Here is a 24,474-nt window from a genome sequence, read left to right on the forward strand (position 1 = left end):
TTTTCGGCCGAAAAATTTTATCGCCGAAACAACATGGCCGAAACAGGATACTGTGATGATGCATTTTCAGTTTTTGGCCAAAAATTTTCGGGTTTCGGCCAAAAATTTCAGTTTTCGGCGAAAAAAATTTCAGTGCATCCCAACATTCTGCTCCGTGTTAGTACGGTCCAAGGTTGTCAAAAGATTAACGGAGAAGAAATGACGAGGACTTTCTGGAAAAACTGCAGATAAACAAGAAAAAGTTTGAGGAAAGTGGGGCAGGAGGTCAAGAGAAGATAAAAAGGCTTTTAAGCATCTTTTATCGGCGCAGAAAAACGGAGAATCCACAGAGAAGTACCGGAAAGATGACATCAAGAGACATAAAATTTTCGACCGAAAATTTTTATCGACGAAACAACACGGCTGAAACAGGATGCTGCGATGATGCAAGCAACAACCGCAGCAATGTTCGGCTGAAAATGGCCATAAGTGCATATTTTTTTGGTTTTCGACCAGAATTTTCTGGTTTTCGGCCAAAAATTTTTGGTGCATCCCGACATTCTGCTCCGTGTTTGTACGGTCCAAGGTTGTCAAAATATTAATGGAGAAGAAACGAGGGAGGACCTGCAGATAAACAAGAAAAAGTTTGAGTAAAGTGTGGCAGGAGGAGAGAAAGTTCGAGGGCAAGGTCAAGAGAAGATAAAAAGGCTTTTAAGCATCTTTTATCGGCGCAGAAAAACTTAGAATCCACAGAGAAGCACTGGAAAGATGACATCAAGAGACATAAAAGTGGGAGAAGAATAAGAGAGTAAGCTAAAAGGAGAGACGGGTTGTACAGTCAGAAGAGATTATCATAAAAGAGCCACTCGGCCTCTGCAGAGCCACTGACCACACTGGTGCGTAGTTCAGACCTCTTCATGTCGTCTATGTCTCTGTTTGACTTTTATATCAAGTGCCGCTGAAGTGCACTCTGCGTTTCCCCCCCATCGCAAAAAACAAGAGGCATTTATTTGAAGTGAGGATGAAAACCTCTATATCGCCAAGAGCAGCGCACATCCCACTGGCAGTTCTCCATAATTATGACTCATACATTTTAAAATGAGCACAAATTGACTCACTCGCACAAACTACGGGGCGCATCTCAACACTCGGGTCCCTGAAGAGGGTAGAGATGAAGAACAAATAATTCCTTTAAATCAACATGAAGCTTACCTATGCAGCCAGCGAAAATAATCACATTTTGCCAGCGAGGGCTCGCGCACGCAGAGTGCTCGCACAGAAATTTGAGACGCACCACGAGGAGCTTACTGAAAAGCTTTGTTTGGACAAGGTTTAACATGCTACAGAGTCATTCCACACAGTATTGACTCTGGTTTACAGGGAATTAGACGGGAGACTGAGTGTTTTGTCGGTTCTGTGTTAATGGCAGTGGCTGTACCAGGTCTCAGCTAAGAAGTAGTAGAAAACACGTCTCACCTGCTCACAGTGCTACACAAACAAACACAGCCAAACACGCACAAGGTTGAGTTTGATAAAAAAGGGCCACTTCAGGCTAAGTGCACCTTCGCTCTTTTCTGTTGCCACCCATTACTGCGATACCTCCCACCGAGGGGATAAACATGCTTGGAGTAACTTGCTGCGTATCAAACATACTACATACAAGCTCCAGTAAAAGAATACGACTGTGACCATCATAATTATCACTGTAAAGTCACTGGCTCTATTGCACTGCTGCAGACAACGTTATATACAAGGATTTGTATCACAAGGGCACAAGGATTTACAGGATTAAATGTCCGGAAAATTAACTAGGTCTGTGGCGCCCGTATAGCTCACCTGGTTGAGCAAGCACCTCATAAACTGAGGCTATAGATCTCACCAGAGGGGTACAGGCTTGTCTGCACTGTTTCCTGCATCTTATTCCTTCATTACTTCTTCACCTCTGCTAACAAACTATGCAATAAAGATACAAAGCTGCCCCTTGTTGCTGATCACATTTATGATATTCATCTTTAGGATCCTAAGGCACGAGGAACTTGGAAGTCCTGTCTCTCCTGTTCACACACGATGTCCTGTCCTGTTGGCTTCATCAAACCGCAAACTCCAGTGCGCACTGGACCGAGAGCGAAAGAGCCTGGGATGAGATTAAGCGACCTCCACGTTTGACGCCGCCGTGCTCTGCTGCAAAACTGTGGATTGCTCCCTCTGAAATTGGGTTGAGTTTATGCCCCAAGCGAAGGAGTTCAAGTATCTGGTCATAAGATAACATAAAATGAATGAAATCTATGTTCCAACGTCACCTGTAGTAATAAACTTTAGGTAGTGACAGAACAAACGAATGAAACTGCAGATACCAGGAGCTAGCAGGCTCAGAGTAGAGTTGCTGTGCCTTCATGTCAGGAGGAGGCAGTTAGAGCATGTGGTGAAGATGCCTCCTATGTTGCCCCCCTTGGTGGTTTACCCAGCATGAACAGCAGGGAGACGACCCTGAGGCAGACCCAGAATTAACTGAAGAGACCACATCTCATTTGACCTGGGAGCATCTCGGGATCACTCACGAGGAACTAGAAAGCGTTGCTAGGGAGATTGACGTCCAGGAATACCTTGCTTAGTCTGTTGCCACAGCGACCCAACTTCGGACAAGCGGAGATAACTGGATGGATAAATGGAAAGTTAATTATTCACAATAAACTCTACGCATGTATGCACATAACTTACATCTAAGTTCCATGAAAAGATAATTAAACTGTATTGCACTGAACTGAAACCACTTTCTGCACCCACCAGTCATTTTTGGATGGATAAATAACCCACACAAACAGTAAACTGAAAATAGATGTGAACAGCTGCTCATCCCTGTCCGTGATTAGTTACGTACGAGCCTCATTGATACCAGACCTATGTAATTCAGAGCACTCATCCACCGTGGGCCTAGCATTAAAGCAGCAGTCCGAATGAGAGTGGCCCGTAGCCAGCCGACGTGATTAAAGCAACTGAACGCTGAACAGTGGCAGAACAGTCGTTGGGAGTTAATAAGAGGGTTGTGGGGAACAACTCTCAACGTCCACACACATAATCTGAGGCTTATAGTCCGTGGCTGTTTCATTAACCTACTTCCTGGGCTTGGGCGCAATCCGTCAACTCCAAATGGCGATGAAATAAAAAAGCGGATCAAGAAAGACAGTGAGTGATAACCAACTCTGTAGTTCCACCGATACGATGGTGGGTCAGAATTTCTTGAGGTACAAGCTTTTGACTGATATTAAGATTCAAATTAATTTAATAACTGAACACAAATACCACACACTTGACCTTTGAGAGGACTCAAATCCAATAGTACGCAGTATCTACCCATTAAAACCTAGAGAGGGATAATAATGACGGATTACGTTCACTACAAATAATATAGATCTCTGTATAATGGGCGGATAAACGAGATCATAACATCCATTATCGCCCAATTATCAGAACTGTATCACACTAAGACAAAATCCAACCAGAGCTCAACAATGGTTTGAGAAAGTCTCTTGGCTTCACACTGCATTGATGAATCCTCAGAAGCATTTGAGGCCATTCATGCAGTGATTCACAATCCTTTCTCTCTATAACCTTGGCCTTTTTTTATTATATATATATATATAATCATTGGACAATGGAAGTGAAGAGGGATAGCACTGTGGCATTCAAGACCAACAATTTTATTATCGGAAAGAGGCTTTCAGTTATGAAAGATGTACGCCGCAGCAGCATATTCTCAGGGACGAGGAGTCGATCCAAAGCACAAAACAAACTTATATCCACTGAAGACCGATTCAACGCTTTTAAAAACATATTTCAACTTTTAAAAAAAAAGAAGGTCAGGGCCCGTTTTATCTGCCTAAAGGGTGAGGTGAAGTGATTTGGGGATTAAAACGTTACATAAAGCATAAGACGCTACGTGTCAACTGATCCCAGAGGGAAGGTCTGGGTAAATGACAGGGAAGTGAGAAGAAGTGCAAACACACACACACACACACACACGTGCACACACACTGAATTCCTAAGCAGCGTAGGACAAAAGGATCAATGAGCCACATTCAATGCATACAAGCACTCCGACGCCCTCTGCTCGCCCTCTCATTTACACACCTTTAACCAGCGGCGTACACGTGGATGCACCCACGCGCACCTCGGCCCCCTGCGCTCAGCTGGTGAAGGATGCGTTAATGAAGGATGACACTGAGATAATAGGCTAGCACCTGTGCATAAAATTCCACACACACACGCACGCACACACACATTCCCGGTTTCTGTATTAACTTGCAGTCCTACCTCCAGTTGTCGCCTCAGCTCCTTCACATGGGCGGAGTCCTGCGTCACGTCTTCCCTCTGGGAGGCGTCGGCCAGGACGTTGACTGTTGTCTCGGCCTCCTGGAGCCACTTGAGGAAAGACTCCAGCTCCCGGAGAGACGCCTGCAGGCTCTTCAGCTCGCTGTCCATCTGGGTGTGACGGTCACTCGCCCTGCCGATCGACATCGACGAGTCAAATATCATAGGATTAACCACAGCAGAAATCAATAGGTGAATGAGAGAACGGCTGAATTATCCCCCTCTTACGTGGCACCTTCATATACGCATATAGTCGGGTAAACAGTGTATATATGCACCTGTTGTTGATGTTGTTCCAGGCAGCATTGTGTTTATCCGTGACTTCTTTGATCCGCCTCGTGTCGTCGGTAGAATACTCTCGCAGAAGGTGACTGGACAGCTCGTTGAAGGCTCCGACCGTGGCTTGGCCTCGGCCCAGAGCTTGGAGGAACTCCTGCAAGACAATTCGGCGCTGCGTTATTCATGACGCACCGCAGCCCGACACCCAAAAATATGACAGACGCGCGATTCATGGCGAGTCTGCGAAGAGGCCCCGTTGACGTCGCAGCAGATATTAATGTCCCTGCGCTGTTTTCTTTATATATTGCTGCGGTTTGGTATTTGCCTTAAGCAAGACAAATTGCCACGCGAGGTTATTAATGGCCTCTTCTCCAAACTTAATAAAATGAAATAAAACTTAGAAACACAAAGAAATTTGTTATTCTGCCGCACGGCTCTCTGACGTTGTTTGCTTAACCTCTGCTTAATCAAACAGATTACACAGGGCCCGCCTGATTATTATTCTGAATTCAGGCAATAAGTCATCCGTGTATGACCCTCGGGACCCTATTTATTTAAGAAAAAGCTGCACTTCACCATTTCAAACGGACAATTACTCAACTTTGAAAGCAGACACAGACACAGCAGACAGCCTTGCATGTAGCCTGCTGGATTCTGTTAAACCCTTGTTGCCCTCTAGTGTTTGGTTTCTGTAACATGTCCCGCTCAGACCAGGCCAAGACGTGGTCTCAAATTAAAATGATGGATGATGCGGGTGTGTGAGCGTTATTAAGGTTCAAAGTGATACTTCAAAGACTCGATTTATTCATTCCCACCTTGTACGAACTTAAATGGCTGTTTAAAAGACCTTAAATATATTAGAGTGTAGCTCGGTTCGGTTTAAGCCTGTTTCTCCAGTAGACACATTCCCTTGAGTGTTAGTCTAGCCTACAGTAACGGCAAGGATACAGAATCGCAGCGAATGACCTCGGGAAGGACGAGGATTAGACATGCTGAGGTGACAGGGAGAAAACTAAATTTTTTTTCTCTAACCTTACTGTCTTCAAGCTGTTTAGTCAGGGGGTCCCTGGAGCGCTGGACAAGGTTGTGTAAACGTTCTTCGCTGTGCCCAATCAGGGCCTTCACCTCCTTCCTCTGCTCCTCCCACTGGTTGCTGTGGCCAATCATGTTGTCCAGCTGCTGGAGCCGAGCCTCGACGCCGTGCTGAGTGCTGTCCCACTGGCTGCGGACTTTCTCCACTAGAGCCAGAGACAGAATCAACACGATCAGAAAAGGTTATGAAAGCATTTCTGCTTCGGCGTCTCTTAACTCTTTCTGGTGCATTCATACATACATTTCTCAGTGATGGATGTGCGAACGTCCAGATTAGACGTCTTGTTTTTGATGTTCTGTGCCAGGGTGAAAATGTCCTCCAGCTGGGGGTGGCGCTGCTCCAGGTCACTCTTCGTCACCTGTAAATAAATTAAAAAGAATAACGTGCACCGCTTAAATTTTTACTTCATCACACTTAACTCCGCTCCCCGTTTCTCACCTGCAGACGCCCCATAGTGGTCTTAATCTCCTTCGTGTCCCCCACGGTGACAATGTTGGACTTCAGCATCTGGGTGATGAGGACAAGCCAGTCCGCCAGTTCGGTGGCGGTCTTGTTAAGGTCGGTGGGCGCCACGGTGTCTGGCGTGTGCGGGGTTTGGTGGCGGGGGTCCTCGCTCGCCAGGCTGGCCATCTGCACGGCTGAGGGGACTGAAGACACTGCAGCGGGGACCGGATAAAAAAAAAGTGTTGACATATAGGGCTTCTTTAAAAGGAAATGATGCAATGAACTATAAAGATGTTTGAGGGAGAGAGGAGGTGTCGTCAAACGGCTCTCGGGGGGGACAGTGGCATCACCCTAAATCAAGACGAATGAGGCGTCGGGGATTGTTTTAGAGAGACGGCCGGGACTTTCTTGCTCACCTCTTGTTTGTTATTTCATCACGCACTTTTATGCTCCGGATTGAGGCTAATGAGGAACAACAAATTTGCCACCTGAGTACGTTTCACCACTGGCCTTATGTGTTTATATGTCGGTCATGTCTCATTAATGATCCACAAGAATCACATTCCGTTTGCCTCGTGGAAGACTGAATGCTTCTTTGGGACACGTTTTGCATTTTAAAGACTGGGGCTCGCTACACGTAACGAGATGAACTCCATACCGAGCTGCTGGTGCTGTACAACCAGTTGATGCTGCTTCCACGGAGAGACAGGTGGCTGCAGAGATTCCCTCAGTCGGACGTCCAGGGCTTTCCAATCGGCTGCCAGCTGCTCCACCTTGCTCTGCACGCGAGGACGCGTAGGATGCCCACATACAATCAATTAATGATGTCCCGCAAAACATTAGCACAGGAAGCAGAGTGTAACCATATTTTAATAAAACAGCCAATTAAACTTTAATAAATTGTAGGAAGGCAGACTAACCTAAAGTGGGGTAGCGGTGCTTTAACAGTGCAATATGGGATAATTACACGCTACAACTAGCAGTAGTTTATTATTCAATTATATCACTAAGGAAACAGACCTTTTCCTGAGGCAACAGCTGCTGTCGTCTCTGCAGCTCTATTGAATGAGCCAACAGATCCTCCAGGTCCTTCTTCCTGTCCTTCATGGAGGCCTCCAGAGCCTGGGACAAGTGCAAACTCATTTTAGGTATGACATTGGCGCGAAGGATAAACAGATAGAGGGACAGGTGCTTTATGTTCTGTGATGTTTTTAAATCGTCTACCAGTGCTTGGGCGGGATTCAGGCCTCGGGTGATGATCGTCTGGTGGGTGACGATGACCCAGTCCGTCAGCCTGTCCATCCTGTCCTGGAACTGGTCGTGGCCTTGCAAATTGGTCTCCACCTCCCCTACTTTGTCCAACAACTCGTGGGTCACCTGCAGAGAAAAGGGGGAGTAATACGTGAGCGAAAGAGCGATGGGAGGAATGATCAGAGACTTTCGAAAAGACAAGGAGGACAGAAAAAGATGAAAGTTTTGAATTTGAGCTTGGCACAACTCTTGCCTTGCTCCAGTTGAGGTTGATGGCTCTCAGCTTGCCGACATGCTGGTCTCTGCTCTGAGGGCTTATGCCAGGACTGGACAGGATCTGCGGAGCGTGCTTGTTCAGCCAGCCAAGACGTTCATTCTGTGCATCCATGTCCTCAGCCAGAGCCTGCGAGGAAAGATGCAAAAAAAAAAAAAATGGTTAAGGAAATAGGAAGTCAAGGAGTGATGCTGTGCAGGTCAGCAGAAAATCAGTCACTCGACACAGCCGCGTAATGTCAAACACTGTACTCCTCACAGCGTATCTCCATGAGGGAAAACTCTGGCTGAGTTTGTTGCGTTTCCTCAGCAAAAACACATTGTTCAAAACAAGAGACGTGAGTTTCTGAGCGTGTTTGCTGAGTTAGACAGGTTTTTCTTTGTGATTGAGCTACACAGAGCAACTTCTGCGTACAGTATGCGGCACGTAGGGAAAAGAAGAACAAAGAGAAATACAAGAAAGTCCAATTTGACCAAAACAGCAGCCTCTGAAAAATGCCGTACCTTCAGCTCTTTGAGGTTTCTGTCGGTGGCAGTGACGGGCAGGGAGCCAACGGCGCTTTCAGCCTGCTCCAGCCACACAGCCAGCTCGTCCCGTCTCCTCACCAGGTCCACCAGGGCCGGATCACCTCCGGCCAGCCTGCACACACACAAACACACACACACACACACACGTACGCCACACACTTAGATTAGGATCTCCATTACCTCCAGGTTGCAGCCCTAATCCGAAAATTTGCATTTAAATTGCTGTTGGAGGCCGATTGACTACACAGATAATGTTTGTTCAGACTGTTTGATGGCGGTGGAGATTGAGCACTGGCCTCTGTGCTACATTGTTCTGCAAAATCAAGATGTTACGTAGCAAAGACAAAGCAGCGTTTAGACCCATATTTGACCAATGCTTTCCTGCAGTCTTCCCTATCAATACAGGATCATTTCTAGTGCATACGTTACCTGCGCTGTCTCTCAAGGATCTGCCGGTTAACAGCTCTCCAGCGCTGTCCCAAAGATTCTAGCTTGTCTTCAAGCAGCGGCCCATCAGGAGATGACAGCTTCCCGATTATCTGCTCCCCTGTGCGATTCAGTGCGGCCAGGACGTGCTGGTGACTGGCAACCCCTTCTTCCAGCTCCTAAAATACACATAGAGGAAGAAGAAAAAGATGGCATTAATGAAACAGAAAGGGGAAAAAAAAAGATCAGGTTACAATCAAAGAGTATAATCTCATTCCTTCAGGCTTAAACCCCCAGATCAAGTCCTTCTCTCCAGGTGAATCTCTTATCGACACGTAGGCGCGACTTGTAGCGAGGTCTAGATTTAAGCCGCCAAATCTCTCCTTCCACCAAGAGAGATTTAACTTGCCAGGACCGAACCCGCGAAGTAGGGCGGGCGATTGTAAGTCCGCTACGGGGGTGAGTCAACTAATTGATCTCCCAATTCCCATCCGCTTGATCCCCCGTATCACCCTCAGCCCCGGCGAGAACATGTAAAGGAGCCAGACAGACAGGAGTGCGGCTTAGTAAATCACGCTGATGAATGTGTTAATGGCGGCGGTGCTGTCAGCGATAATGCAGCGGCTTGAGAGAATTTAACTCCCAGAGGACACGAAGTTGCCGCTTTAGTAATCAAAGAAAGCAAAATAAAAGGACCCTTCACGTCCTACTCCTCAGCTCACTTCCTTCTGTTTTAGCTGTGCATAATGAACAGTTGGATGTGTGGCGTGTTTGTTTATTGGGTACAGTATAGCCCTGACTCTGCTCCCTGGGGAGCAAAATGCAATTATCTTGTGTCTAACATATCCAAACATCTAACTGCTTATACTTCAAACGCATTACTATGGCGTCCTGTGAAGTTGTTAGTCTTGTTTTGTAGTTGTAAAGATATATGTTCTATTTATTAGTGTTTACAATGATAAAGATGTCTCCTATCCTAAAAACATAAATGTTTATTCCGTCTCTGGAGCGGGAAATACACATGCAAAACTCTTGTTCACACACAAACCGCGCATCCGTCACCCTCAACTGACCTCTTGGTGCTGTCGTGCAGATTCCAGGTCTAGCTGTCCGTCGGGCCCGACGCTCTCAGACAGAAGTGTCTCGGTCTCAGTCAGCCACTGAGAAAGGTCTTTCAGGTCACAGTGAAACTGCCCCCACTCCTCTATGGCGCGGTCAAAACTCCTGCAGCATGACAAGACAGCACACACACAAACATTTACACCCGATCAGCCACAACATTAAAACCACTGACAGGTGAAATTAATAAATAGCATCGACTTTCGATCCTGGCAGTCATTCATGCGGATGTTACTTAACCCCACCCCATAGAAATGGCACAGGCACACACACAAAAACGCTTTAGCAACAAAAACACATGAAAAACAGCACAAGGTGTTGACCTGGCCTCCAAATTCACTAGATCCCAAACTGATCAAGTATCTGCGGGATGATCCACAGAGGCCACCTCCCCTCAACACATAGCACCCAAGGCCCCCCACGGTTGTTATGGAGGCACAAGGGAGACCTACTCAATATCAGGAAGGTGGTCGCAATGTTATGCCTGATCAGTGTAGATCGGCATTCTTGTATAAATTACGTTTTGAAGGATAATAGAAAGAAGCAAAGACTGTCTTATTCCACAAAGACCGGCAAGAGATTACTGAACAGCAGTGGGAAACAACTAGCTCCGTATTGTGGACAGAATGTGGTCGGAAAGAGATTGTATAACACCAGCATGAAAGACGTGCTGGAGAAAATGTGGAGCAGATAAAGAATGTATTCTGTCTCTCTGTCACCCTTTGTTTGCAGGAGATGAGAAATGCACGTAGAAGATTTTGAATGTGGTGGTCCATTATAAAACTGAGGTATTATAGTTTAACATCAAAATCCAGAGACAAATACATGTAGGGGATGATATCAAATAGAGAAAAAAAAAAGATATTACCAGTGAATAGATGTGGACGGACGTAGCTAAGGTGGATGACTGAGCCGAAATAATGGAAAATAAATATAAAGCGAAGAAGTTCTTCTCCCTCAGACTGAAAACTTTCAATATATTTGGGTAAATTTGGATTGAATATTGTGTGGGGGAGGTCGGTCTGAATTGAACGGGGCTCGCGGCTAGCTAAATTTAAAAGTATATTTCTATTATCAACATTTCAAGTAATATGTATGATGGTAAAATAAGCCAATTTGACAGCTCTTAATCAACTAATTTTAAAAAAGTCTGTGTGAAAAATGCTCTCTGAGAATAAAGCCGTGTTCAACCAGTAGGAAATGAATAAAGATGATAAAGACAAATGGAGCAGTTGACCTCTATTACAAATGCCACGGCACTCAGTAACCCCTGACAACGCAGGGACGGTACTGAACAGAGAAATAAAGACAAAAAAAGGACGATTGCTTAAAAGCAGAATGCATAAAACTGATCTTTATCCCACGGCTGGCCGGCGTGATTTCCTCTTATAGCAGCGCTCGGAGCAGAACAAATCTGATCAGACAGACGAGTTGAGGAAATGAGTTTTGGATGAGCAATTTTACAAAATATATTCCGTTTTTTTTTTTTTTTTTTAATGATGCCCAGAGGTTAGTGTGATTACAGATGGAGTGCATCGCAGTCTGTGTGAGATCTCGAAATTAGCTTGCCGATTTAGTCTGCAAACACATTGTGCTCGGCAAACGAAGATTGTTTATGCCCAAGGAATTGCGCTGATGGTCGTCGAGGTCACCCACCGTGTGCGTGAATGAGTGAGTGGCTGAACATGAGACGGGATTGTTGATGCCCAGGGACTTGTTTTGATAGCGATCGAGGTCAGCGTGCGTGTAGGCCGCTTCACCATGGGTCCCGGTCCGTCTCTGTCTCTACCTGACAGCTGACATTTCACGTCTCTGCAGCTACTTTTTCCCGTGAACGCCGTACGCGAGTGTGTGTGCAGTGTGACGTGTATGTGTTAAGTCTGCAAACGCACCCCTTGCGGTGGTTGTACATGCGGTTGAGGCGGTCCCACTCTGCGTTCAGCTGCGTGAGCGCGTCTCCCATCTGGGCCACCTCGGCGGGGGAGGCATCCCGGATGGCGTCGGGCTGGCACTCGTGGATCGTCGTGACCTGCTCGCCAAGACGCTCCAGATTTTCTTTGATATTCTGAAAAGGAAAAAAATTAACAATGAAGAACAAAAACTTATCAAACTTAAATAGTTTCTTTCTATTTCTGTTGCAAACATGTTCATTAACTTTATGCTTTGTGGAAAGTGCACAATGTCAATGATTATTTCTGCGACATGTCTACAATATAATGGGTATAGGAGTACGGCCCACCCTCAGGGTGTCCTCCTGGCTAGAAAAGTCTTCATAAAGCCCCCCGCTGAGTTCAGAGGAGTTCAGAAGCAGCTCATTGTCGGCCATGGCGAGGAGAACCTTGTGGATGTCCAACAGGTAGTCAGAGGGAGTCAGTGAACGAGCGCTGCTGCGATCCACAGCTGGCATTTCCTACACCACAGAGAAACAGAGAAGGAGAAAACACCATGTTCAACAGCTTTTTTGGAATATCACACTAGATACAACAGACTGGGAATAGATCAGCCTCATCTTGCTGCACGCGTTAAAGAACCGTCCTCACCTCGGCTGCAAACTCTGTCGTCTGCTCTCTGAAGGTGTGAGAAGACTGGGAGTCCACCGTGACTCTGACCTGCCTGATTTGTAGCACCCTCAGCTCCTGAAGCAGGCAGACACACACAAACACAAGCTAAACTCATTGCACCAACACAACATGGGAGAGAACCCTCGCTGAGGAAGACACAACTTTTTTTTTTTTTTTTTTTAAATGCATCTCACCCTGTGAGCAGAATATTGGCTCTGCAGCCGGAGCAGCAGAAGTCTCAACTCCTCCCTCTGGGCCTCGTCTGAAGTTTGCTGCAGCAGCTCCTCTCCTCTTCTCAACAAGTCTTCCACGCTGGCTTTCTCCTCATCCATCTGGTGCAGAGAGAAACAAAGGAATAAGGTTAAATGAAGCGTTCAATTCCAAACTTATGTGGAGCCAGATGCTTTCATTAAAAAAAGAAATCTATTTATCTTCCTTTCAAAGGACATAAAAACACAGCAGAATCTGACATTAGCTCTGTTATTTTGCAAAGCAAGCAACAAGTTTCCCCGAGCCACAGCTGCTGCAGACACCACTCTGAGAAAACACGGTTTAAAACACAGCAGAGAAGCTTTGACCTTGCTTCGGATTGGGCTGTTTTTTCAGCCGGCGCGTTCAACGTCATAAACCTTGATAACACAGATTGAATTCCAGACTTGCGCCCAATCAAAGCTCGTCTTATCAGGTGGCGGCTTTATATAGCCCATAGCCCAGCACATTCCTCATAGAAAATCCCATAAAACTCCAGAAAGACAATAACACGGGTCTATATTCTTGTGTGTGCTCAAATTCCTCTGGAAAATCACGAGAAATGAGAAACTCTCTTGTCTGCCTTTGGCCAGACGATGAGGCTTGTTTTAAAGTTACTGCTTAGCTGTTCAGTTAGGTAAGACATCTCCTACCTTGTCATCGTCCAGGGTGTTAACTGGGTCCTGCTGCTGCTGCTGCAGAGCTCTCAGCGTGTCGTGGACCTCCGCCTCAATGTCCTTGACCTCACTCGAGACCACAGCCTCTGCAGCGTGAGCCTGGCTCTGACCTTTGAGCTCTTGACTCTGAACGACCTTAAGAAAGAACAAAAACAAATCTCAGGTAACTCGGTCAGAGCTGCTTACATAAATAAATGTGCGTTCAGGTGTGCTCTAATGCCCACAGTCAAACTAAGACTTCCTGTCTGTCTTGTGTCTCTAAAAAACACTTGTTTGGTCCATTTATGTGTGGATACTGACCATTTTTCTGTTATTTTAGCTGTCCATATTCAGCTGTTGTTAGGTCATGGGTCTATCTGTCTTTAGTTTGGTCTTGAGCAAGTTAAATGCAAGGTCGATCAAGACCCTGACCCTGTCTCTGCAGAATAATCCACTTCTTTACATTCAAAAACTCCTGGGCTGCTTTCACTTTATGTTGTTGGCCGTTGTCCATTTGTACTGCGGCGCACGGTACAATCAGAGCTGACAGTATGTCCCTATACACTTCAGGATTCATCTAGCTGCTTTGGTCTGAAGTCTCATCATCAATAAACACCAGTGACCCTTTCTGTTTCTCAGTATAAACCAATATCCCTGCTATCTCTCTGATGGTTTAGATTCTGCAGCCTAACGTTGGCTAGTTTGACTTGCACTGAGAGCTCCCTTGATTGCATTTTCATTTAACAGTCCAAGTGCTTTTTACACCCCTGAAAATGGGGATTATGCAACAAAACTGTTGTAATTCCTACACCTTTTCTCCAATTTACACTCAAGTTAAAGCTGAGAATCCCACATTCATTATGTAACTTGAATTTGTTTTGATGGACTAAACTAAAACAACAAAATAACTGTCAGTTTCCAAACCTTTTGTTTTGTATTGTGTAAAGATGTGATCTGAGTTTGTGCTTCTGTACCTTGGCAGTCTTTATGTGCTGGGAGACCTTGTCAAAGTTGCAGTTGAGCTCGGCCAGTTTGGGCTCCACCACGTCCCGACAGGCGGGCCCCCTGCTGGTCATCAGGATGACGGCTTGGTCCCTGACGTTGTCCACGCGCAGACGGATATCCTCCAGCTCCTCCAGCATGCTCTGAGGACAGACCGCGGACAAGCAGACTGTTTATCCACTTATCGTTTCACGCTATCAGTCACTCTCAACCCGGTGCCGGAAGGCAGCGCAGCCTTGGGTCAGACGACAAAGCTCGGAACGGCTTGTACCGATCAAGGTTAGCGGGCCTGGGGACGACCTGATATTCAGAGGAGACCTTGAAATGTCACGGCGAGAGGAAGGGTTATGAATTTAATACAATGCCCTAGATAAATTATTTCACACCAGCATAAAGGTTTGGCTTCTCTTCTTTCCTCGTATTATGACTTAGCCACCTTCTCTCCGAATCATACCCCGTACAAACCTCACTCTCCTTTTCTTTTTACCATATCAAATATCCCCCACCTTAAACATGCACAAAGGTTTCTGCTGCAAGAGTGGGCAAAGTTAATCCTTTCATGTGAAACACACAAAAATCTCTCTATACTGCAGAGTTACAGGAGGGGTAATCCTTGATGGATGCGTTACCTTGCCAGGAGCAGTGATTTCCATAAACCAATTTTGAACTACTATTCGATATTCCTAAGATTTGCGTGGTATAAGCTCAGCCAAAGCGCGCACATTTTCAGACTTAACTGGAAAAAGAAAATATTATGAGATTATGGCTTCTAAATGGCAATATGGAAAAGTTAAACTATCCCTCATGTGTCACATGTACCGTAGCTATGCGCCAGACTAATCTCCCCTCCTCACTGCTGCTTACCTTCACCACTTTTTCTTTCTCTGCGGGGGGCAGCCGCTCGGCCTCGTCCAGGTGGATCTGGGTCTGGTAGAGCCAGGTGCTGATGTGAGCCAAGTTCTCGTCAAAGATTTCCACCTCATTCTGGTGGCTCTGCGCGCAAACACGAAACAAAACAAAAGGCTCGTTTGTTTCCTTCAGGAAATCACAAAGTTAATTACTGTTAAAGGTCCCTGCGCGTTTTCCCCCACTTTCGGCTTAATCTAAAAAGAGAAAGACGTTGTAATTGACTTGCTGCAGTGCACAAATATAAAACGTAAAAGCCCCTCTTTGTTTGAGTAGTGTTTATCTTGAAGAGGGTGTGCGCATGCCGTTGTTTGTTGTTGATTTGAAGTTTATTTCTTCGCCGAGCTGCTGCAATTACTCGAGTTAGACAGGATGATGAGAAAAAGTTTTATTGGAGTTGTAAATCTTGCAAGACTATTGCTCTTAAACTCCTCTAAAAATGCAATTAACTTTTTACGCGCCTGCTTAAATAATCCAGCACGATGGAAAAGTATTATAAATAAACAAAAGCAACAACAAACAGAAGGGTGATCATTTATTTACTCAAGAGCTGCCTTCATTCATGCACAAGCACATGCCCATAAAAATGATAAATAAAAAGAACAACGCACCAGAACGGCGCTGAGCCAGTCCTCGGTCAAGGTGCGAACGCGGCCCCAGGACTCATTGAGACCGCATAGTTTCTCCTCCAGCTCAGCCTCGCTGCCCTCCACCAGAGTCTGCAGACCGGCGCTGGTCTCCATCAGGCCGGACAGCTCCGCCTTGCGACGCTCCGACTCCTTCAGCAGGCCCTGGTTGAGCAGCACACACGCGTACCAGTAAACATATGACACCAAAACATATGATCCTTTGAACACTGTATTGTACAGTAGTGTTTTAATGACTTGGTGTGAACCAGTGCTCCATTGATAGTCCATACTTTTTCAGAATTAATATTGTTTCTGAGTCTTCTGGGTAAAAAAACATGATTGGTTCAATGTGTTGAATCATATGAAACTTTTAGTCCTTTCCACTGCTGCACTGGGGCAAGAGAAGAGAGGACGAGGCTGTCAATGATTTATGAAGCGGCGCTGTGAGTTTGGATTCAATCACAGCTCTTTAATATTAGAGCAGTTTTAAAAAGCTCCTCTTCATAATGCTGTTAAGAAGTTCTCCCTGTCAGAAATGGATTTTTGTGTCCAAGAGCAACAGATCAGTCACTCTGCGCCATCTACTGGGCAAGACACAGATGTACAGCTAAAGAGGTGAGCTGAAAGACGTGAAAATGCCAGACTGTTTGAATCTTAAATCATCTATGATCACAAAAATAAAATAATTAATTCCTCAAAATAACCACTTCACAGGGTTAACCGTCTAGTCTTCCACACAAATGGACAGCTGCTCACATTCGCCCACGCAATCTCAGCATCGATGTCAGCTGGCATGTCTCCACAGCTGTTCTTCTGCTGGAGCTGGGCCTCATTTGTAGTCAGCCAGTCCTGCAGGGCAGCACTCTCCTTGTGGAACTTCTGAGACAGAGACAAAGCCTTCTCCAGGTCCTGCTTTCCTTCTGTTACCTGTAAAGAAAACAAAGGGTGTCTCACACAAAGCTACGTCTGAAATATTAAACACATAATGCACCACAAGCTGCATTTTACAGAACAATTAGACTAATTTGCTTTACATAAAATCCCCTGAAATTAGTTACCTGAGCCCCCAGGTCATTGTAGAGCAGTTTAAGAGCCGTAAGCTGTTCGTCCATGGCCTTGGGGTTCTCCGTTTGCTGTTTCTGCACAATCTGGCGACCTGTTTTTATCACCGTCTCCACCTCCAGCTTCACCTCACTCAGCAGCTTGTACAATTTCTAAAAAGTTGGTTAACGTATCAGGTAGTTACTTAAAGGTTTGCTGAATGTTTTGAATGTTTACAGAACGAGCTACGACCATCTAGACTCTCACCATACAACCACTGAGGTGGGACTGGATCTTTTCCGGTTCCAAGTCCTTAATATCCAGGATGTGAAGCTCGGCTTTGGCACCGTCCAGGACCCTCTTACAGTCCAACATGCGCTGCTCAAAGTTAGCAGGCTTCTGGAACAGCTGGTACTTTGTGGAGATCTCCCTTAGTTTCCTCTGCAGTGTGTAAAGCAGAAGGTAATCAAAGCTACACACTTCTATCACAGCAAAGATAACACAACAATTCTCTTGATATAGTGCTATGAATTAAGATATTTCTCTTTTTTTAGATGTGAAAAAAATATATCTAAACAGCAGAAAGAACATTATCAGTCTAGTTCCACACATTGTCCAGTAGGAGTCAGTGTTACCTGTAGCTGCTCCAGCATTGTCCCACCACGGGCAGCTTTGCCATCAGTGGAGGGTGGAGGCAAGTTGACCACATTTCTTCTCCTCATCTCTTCCACTGTCAACTCGTGGGCAGCGATCTCTGCCCCGATAGTCTGGAGGAGACATGAAAATGACAACTCTACATGTTACTTTCAGCTACATACACAAGTTTAAGTTTGAAGTTCAAGCACATTCACGGCATCCGCATGGGAAATATGTTTACTGCTATTCAATGCATGTAGAGACGGCCTCATCTCCCGAGTGTGAATGAGCGGCGAGTTTCCGTGCACCGTACCTGCGCCTCCTGTGGGAGCTGGAAGGCGTCTATGCGATCAGTGAGGTAGGAGGTGAGCGTGTGGTCCAGCTGGTTCAGCGACTCCTGCAGCGTTTGGAGCGCCTGTTCGTTCTCCTTCAGCGTCTGCAGCTGCTGCTCGAGGCTGATCTGCCGGTTCACCGCCTGGACGAGGACACGGGGCAGCAAAGTCATGCGTTTGAATAGTTTCGCTGCCAGAGGTTTTAATGTATTCGACTATTCCATTTTGATCATCTGCCAATATTAAAGGGGAACTACTGGTTTTTTACAACCTGGACCTTATTTCTGGCATGAAATACGATCGTTTACTCACCCATATAACTTTTGTGTAATATGTATTCCTTCGGGAGATAATTAGATCAGCGTATATCCATATAGTGGGAGTGACTGGGGCACCGAAACGCAGCCTCTAAATAAAACATTATCTGCCGCAAAATCATCTGATGATAACATGTAACTCCGGACTCAACGGGGAATAGCACTAGCGTATCATAACAAAATATTGGTGAAATGAACAAGTTTTGTGGCAGATAATGCGTTATTTAGAGGCTGCGTTTCGGTGCCCCATTCACTCCCACTACATGGATATACGCTGATCTAATTATCTCCCGAAGGAATACAAATGCAAGTGCAAATGAAACAAAAGTTATGTGGGTGAGTAAACAATCGTATTTTATGCCAGAAATAAGGTCCAGGTTGTAAAAAACAGTAGTTCCCCTTTAAATACTACAGAAAAAAAAAATAACTGCAGGCAGCCGATCTCAAATACTTCTTGTTTTTAATTAGATGCAACAATATATATATATCTCTCTGAGTATAGCAACTGGTGACAATTTTCTCTTCAGAGCTTGTAGATTTGTTATATTGTGCAATGGATATAATGATTAGATATGAACTCCTACAGTAAAAAAAAAAAATACGTAGTTATAAAGATCTATTAAAAATTCACACATTAACATGCAACGGACATCTTTTTCCACACTGACATGCACACACATGCACAAAGACAAGGTCCCGACCTGGTGGTTGAGTTGCTCGTAGCGTGAATTGAAGGCCTCTAGCTTTTCGCTAATGAGTTCGTCAAGTATCCCCCCATCTATCAGCGTCTGACCCAGCTCTCTGATTTGCGTCCGGTTGTCCCCGGGGTGGCGAAGCACGTTCTCCAACGACTGGTTGTGAATGAAGAGAAAGAGAGTAAACGAAAAAAGTGAATTTAAGAGCAAAAGGGGAAGGACAGACAGTGAGCATAAGGATGCCAATTCCTGGACAACAGTAAAAATAATCTTCTGATAAAGCCGCAACCGAGATGGAGAAAGTTGTGCTACAGTTCCTAATAAAAAAATGCTACAGAAACTCAAAACTGGAAGAACAAGAATGAGTAAAAACACAGACCTAAGCCCGTAATCGAGCACAAACCATCAGAGAGAAAAAAAATAAAATCCAGCAAATCAGCATAAAAATGTGCGCATGAAAAACTGAGAAAGAACCAGAAAGCTGAGCAAACAGATGGAGCGCAGATGCAGAAATTGCCGGGCTGGGTGTGTCACGTAGAAGCAAATCAAAATAAGATGAACGAGAAATGAGAGACAAGTGAGAGAGAGAGGGAGCTTGACGAGTGACGGCACATGTTTTGGATGTAACAGTCATTGCTTGTGTAGGGTCATTAAATCTGCTTTTCCTTCCCGAGGGTGACGGACAGAGAGAACGACAGCTCTCCCTCCCCGACTCCTGGGGGGGTGAGTCTGATTAGGAAACCAGGAGGATGGGAAGCGTGAAGGGTGAGAGAATTAGCTTCAGAGTAATGAAGAGGGGGGAGAGAGAGAGAGGGAGGGAGAAAAAAGGACTTGTTGGGGCAGACAAATAAAGAAAAAAAAAACAAGCTTAAAACACACGATGAGGACACAGGCAAGAGGGAGGAACATTGTCTTCAAGGGTCTTCAATTTCCTTCCTCAATATGCGATGTAACAGAAGCAGCACTGTGATTAAAGCGACTTTGACAGTCGTGCTGCAGGCGGTCTACAGATATAGCAGCAGCGCAAATCAAAGCAGAAGGAATTAGGGAGACGAATGAAAGACAAATGATATTATTAACATACACTTACACGCTTAATGGACTGACCAGTACCACTCAGGTTGAATTTATGTTTAATGGTGGTGTGAGTTGATAGGCCTGATACCAACATTTTTGTGTGTCTATTTAAAAATCGGTAGATATAAGCAAAGAGGCGGGATGGGTATTCTAACTATTATTATTAATTGCAATTCACGGATTTATTAAGTGAGTCTGAGTAAGAACTGCAAATATATCGGATTTATTACTTGCTTTCTCTTCTTTCTCAGCCATGCAGAATGAATGTGTATTTAAAATACACACAATATTTTTCCAATTCTGAGGTTGTGGACGAACCATAGCAGTAGCAGTAGGTCAATCTATTGACCCCGGATGATGATAACGCGTAACCCCGGACTCAGCGGGAAATAGCACTAGCGTATAACAAAATATTCGTGAAATGAACGAGTTTCACGGCAGATATTGCATTATTTAGAGGCTGCGTTTCGGTGCCCCATTCACTCCCACTATATGGATATACGCAGATCTAAATATCTCCCGAACGACTACAAATTACACCAAAGTTATATGGGTGAGTAAACAACCGTATTTTATGCCAGAAATAAGGTCCAGGTTGTAAAAAAAACAGTAGTTCCCCTTTAAGAACAAAAATGACCGCTTCTAAAAAAAAAACTGCTATAAAAACTAATATTTTTTCTGCATAAATCTCTTAAACCACTTCAGCACTTTACAAAGGTACCAAAAATTCAGTCATTTTGAGGATCCTCAAGCGACGCTAATGACTCAAGAGGATAGCAAATTTTAAATCCGATGTTACACAAAAACTAATAACGCATTCAAGTCAATATTTTAGATAATCTTGATCATATCCACAACTGATTTGGCATTACTTTTATGGAAAATAACTCATATTTTTCGTAAAACAACAATTTAATCCTCAAAATGATTGAATTGTTGGTTAGAGATAGACAAAAAAAAAAATGTGCCACCTGCACTAACACAGCCAAAATGACGGCCAGATGAAGAGGAAAAACTTGCCCAAACGGGACAAAAGTGTCCCTAATAGTGCATGAGGGTTAAAGATGCTGCTGCTGTTTTCCTTTTGCAACTACTGCTGCTACTGTTATGTGCCGAGGAGGCGTCATCGGGACTCGTGGTGCCAACAAACTACTAGGCAAGCTGGTGAAGAAGGGATGGTGGATGGTGGCGGGAAGGGAAGTGGACAGTGTCAAAGCGGTGACAGAAGAGTATGAGAGGGCAGCTGAAAGCTATCGTCCACAACCCCTATCATCCTCCTCTAACCCGGGGCGGCTATGGAGCAAGTTCAGCCACAGACTCATACAGCCACGAGCCTCAAAGCGTTTAGGAGGCTCTTTCTTTGCCAACAAGCCGTCAAGAGTACGGCCAGTGTCAGCTGACTCAAACTGGTCTCTGGGTCATGTTGGTTGAGGGGAGTGGACTCTTATCTGAGTACTAATATTGTCATTTTTTATATTTCTGGCCTGATGGCGCTTTCAGAGTTGTACCTTCTGCCGTGTTTTGGATCTCCCACACAGCTGGTGAAACTAGCGATGCAAAACCAGTCTCCTGTGAGACTTATAACGAGAGGATGTAGGAAATGGCATGTAAATAAAAAAGGCGATTCAAAGGCTTTATAATGTGATATTGGATCCATTCAACATAAAGCCCACAAAAAAAATGTATTCAATAAAATGCACTTTGAGTTAATATTTCAAATGAGAACATTAATGTGTGTGTGTACCTCCAGAGCTTCATTAACAGCCTCCGTGCTCTCTGGTAGGTTTTCAGTAGCTTGGAGTTTCTCCTCCAGAGTGTTGAGCCAGCTCTGCTCCATGTCCAGGTACTGAAGCAGCTCCATCCAACAAGACCAAACCTCCTGCACAGCACAACCCAGCACAGACATCATCAAAACATTTAAAAAGGAGAACAAGTAATGACCCTAATATGAAGAGACAGCATTATTAAACCTTAAAAGCCCTAACGGACATTATTATAAACACTGCGCATTTGTTAAAACTTACCCACACAGAAATTACACAGAACTCCTCTAAGGACAAAGAGGAGGAGGAGGAGGAGGTGACTAATAGACTCCAGACAAATAGCATAAATAAGGAGAAGCACAACTCGGTGACGTGTCTGACCTTTAACCTGCTGAGTCTGGGGGATGATAATGGAAAAACATTGCCCCTAACTCTGAACCTACACTCACAGATTAGCTCACAAACATAATCACCGGTATTCCCTTCAAGCTGCTCTTGTTACTCACATGAACTCACAGGAGAAAACACAAGGAATGACACATCGCGTAATCCGACATGTCATTCCAATCGTGGATCGAGAGAGACTTTAAGTTGACGGATAAACTGGGCGACTGACGCAGAAAACGGTGAATTATTTTTATGTTAGTATGTGCCATGGAGTAGATTTAACTTAAACACACTATGTTCACTTTACCTCCAGGGTGTGACACTTGCTCTTCAGGCGGTCACAGAGCTTATGGTAGCTGGCCAGTACCCCCTCTAGCTCTGAGGTCAGCTCCTGTCCACTGCCGACGCCAGGGGGTGACGTTCGGGACACCAGCACGTTGATGCTGTCCTTCAGGATCTTCACCTTCACCTCTTTCTGCAGCACATCCTCTTTAGCCCGCTGAGCGAGACAAAGACATGAAAGGAGACGGATGAAGAGAAAGCACAAGCATCAGTTTACGACATAATCCTCTCCAAAGCACCCAATAAAAAGTGTTCGATTAGGTTCTGTCTGTTCTCACCTTCATCTCCTCCAGTGATGCCTCCAACTCCTCGGGACTCTTGTACTCAAAGTCTCTCATGAGAAACTCCTCGTCGACTTGGGTTATCCACTCCTGCATCTCCGCCAGGTCTTTTTTCAGATTCACCTGCTTCTCCTGAGTCTCTGCCACGCGATCCTGGTGGCTCAGCAGCTGCAAGGAGACATAATGCTGACAGGTCAGTAAAAGAAACACCAGAACAATCACCAGTTCAGACCAGCGTATTTGTCGGCGTACAAGCGCACAAGGTGTGAAACGTTTCTCCTCACCTGTTTGCTGAGCGTGGCCCACCTGCCCCGGCACACTTCCAACTTATCCTGGCCCCACTTGGCCAATCCTGGGACTGCAGCTACCTGCACAGCCTTCACATTCTCTCCCATCTGCTTCAATGAACCTTCCACTGACTCCATCTCACTCACATACTCCTATCATCGGACAGAGAAAGCAAATTTTAAGGAATAATACCACAACACCAAACCAAAATTCGGTGATAAACACTTCAGGCAAAAGAAAAATGATATATATATTTATTTTTTTTCTCACCTTGCACTGATTAAGCTCTTCCTGCAGATTATCTGCATCGCCTGATCCTGTTGCATCCCGAGACAACAACTCCTGGACCGCATCCAACCAACGCTCCACTTGTTCCACACGTACCTAAACACAGCATTACTGTAAACAACTGTATCCACAACAACCAGCCACATGAACAATATTCACATTTCAAACAGGAAACACATAAAAAAGGGTCCACGTTCACGTTTTTTCTTGAAACTACTCTACCTGATTGTCCTTCATGGTACCCAGAACGCACTTCAGCGTGCCTAGCTCCTCTCGGGCCCTGGAGGAGAGCCGACTCCATTTTTGTAGTTCCGCGGGATCGGAGGCTTGTTGTGTTTGCTCGATCTCCAGACACAGGCCCTGAGGTGAATGAGAGTTCAGGATTAAAACGGCATGTCCACCCTTGCGAGCTCTTGTTACCGGCTATGGGAAAAATCACACTGAAACAAACACTGAGTCATGCTCTGGGTGAGCCAATGACAAGCGGTTCTTAATCTCTTTGAATGGCTAGTGCGGGGGAAAAAAAACATTATTTAAACATTTGTGTCTGCCAAGGACTTTAAAGGGCTTTAGAAAGTATGCTTAATTTATCCCAAAGAATTTCTACTACTGTAAAGTCAGTAGTAATAACAATCTGCGTGCATCTCAGTCTAAGAAATGTCCCATCAGAAAACACAACATTTTAAAACCTGCTATAGAAACTACTCCCATTTGAGCGTGCTGTATTGAGAAACCTTTTATTCAGAAAAGGAACAATACTGAACCAACCAGATGATTATCACATTCTCTCATTAGGTTAATTGCGAGCTGAACTCTAATACGCTGTCATGGCCTTGTATGTTGTGATTGTTGCGTCTGACTGGCAGGTCCAGCGGATCCACACCGAGCGGCTCGGAGCTCCATGCTGCATGCACGGGCACGCTGCCCAGAATGTGCCACCTCCCTGCCCTGTCCCGCCCCCCCTCTCCCCTCCCAGGCACCGTGCCCTATCTGCCGCGATAACAAGGCTGCAGACTGAACCACATTCCACCGAGGTATGGAGGAGGAGGAGGAGGAGGAGGAGAGAAGCACACAAACGCAGAAACACGCGAAACGACACATTCATAGCAAAAGTACATGTGAAAACACACACACACACGCACACGGAGACGTGCACTTTCTTTTCCTCTTACACAAAGGTTTGATACAAAGAGGGAAGTGACTGGGTGATAAAGAGGCCTATTGTTTTCTGGAGGGGGAAAAAAAAAGAAAGAATGACAGCAGA

The 24,474-nt window shown here is 45.2% G+C and overlaps 1 protein-coding gene across 4 annotated transcripts in view; it reads right to left on the reverse strand.

The window, feature by feature from the left end:
* utrn (utrophin) overlaps positions 1–24,474 on the reverse strand; it is a 178,538-nt gene that overhangs the window by 117,859 nt on the left and 36,205 nt on the right. For all 4 annotated transcript variants that reach the window (XM_084560255.1, XM_084560253.1, XM_084560254.1 and 1 more), the window contains exons 23-54: positions 23,433–23,570; positions 23,193–23,306; positions 22,919–23,074; positions 22,632–22,802; positions 22,319–22,510; positions 21,606–21,740; positions 18,791–18,940; positions 17,754–17,915; positions 17,440–17,571; positions 17,072–17,245; positions 16,822–16,977; positions 16,520–16,690; positions 15,746–15,925; positions 15,093–15,221; positions 14,201–14,371; positions 13,224–13,382; positions 12,516–12,653; positions 12,301–12,396; positions 12,000–12,170; positions 11,653–11,825; positions 9,715–9,865; positions 8,645–8,820; positions 8,192–8,327; positions 7,668–7,817; positions 7,388–7,540; positions 7,184–7,285; positions 6,822–6,942; positions 6,158–6,375; positions 5,960–6,077; positions 5,659–5,864; positions 4,626–4,780; positions 4,291–4,480 (exon numbers count right to left, since the gene is read on the reverse strand). In XM_084560255.1, the coding sequence (XP_084416381.1) occupies positions 4,291–4,480; positions 4,626–4,780; positions 5,659–5,864; positions 5,960–6,077; positions 6,158–6,375; positions 6,822–6,942; positions 7,184–7,285; positions 7,388–7,540; positions 7,668–7,817; positions 8,192–8,327; positions 8,645–8,820; positions 9,715–9,865; positions 11,653–11,825; positions 12,000–12,170; positions 12,301–12,396; positions 12,516–12,653; positions 13,224–13,382; positions 14,201–14,371; positions 15,093–15,221; positions 15,746–15,925; positions 16,520–16,690; positions 16,822–16,977; positions 17,072–17,245; positions 17,440–17,571; positions 17,754–17,915; positions 18,791–18,940; positions 21,606–21,740; positions 22,319–22,510; positions 22,632–22,802; positions 22,919–23,074; positions 23,193–23,306; positions 23,433–23,570 (4,944 nt within the window). The remainder of the gene's footprint in view (positions 1–4,290; positions 4,481–4,625; positions 4,781–5,658; positions 5,865–5,959; positions 6,078–6,157; positions 6,376–6,821; positions 6,943–7,183; positions 7,286–7,387; positions 7,541–7,667; positions 7,818–8,191; positions 8,328–8,644; positions 8,821–9,714; positions 9,866–11,652; positions 11,826–11,999; positions 12,171–12,300; positions 12,397–12,515; positions 12,654–13,223; positions 13,383–14,200; positions 14,372–15,092; positions 15,222–15,745; positions 15,926–16,519; positions 16,691–16,821; positions 16,978–17,071; positions 17,246–17,439; positions 17,572–17,753; positions 17,916–18,790; positions 18,941–21,605; positions 21,741–22,318; positions 22,511–22,631; positions 22,803–22,918; positions 23,075–23,192; positions 23,307–23,432; positions 23,571–24,474) is intronic.

Source organism: Chelon labrosus (genome assembly GCF_963514085.1).
Source record: "Chelon labrosus genome assembly, chromosome: 14".
In the NCBI taxonomy this organism is placed as follows: Eukaryota; Metazoa; Chordata; class Actinopteri; order Mugiliformes; family Mugilidae; genus Chelon; species Chelon labrosus.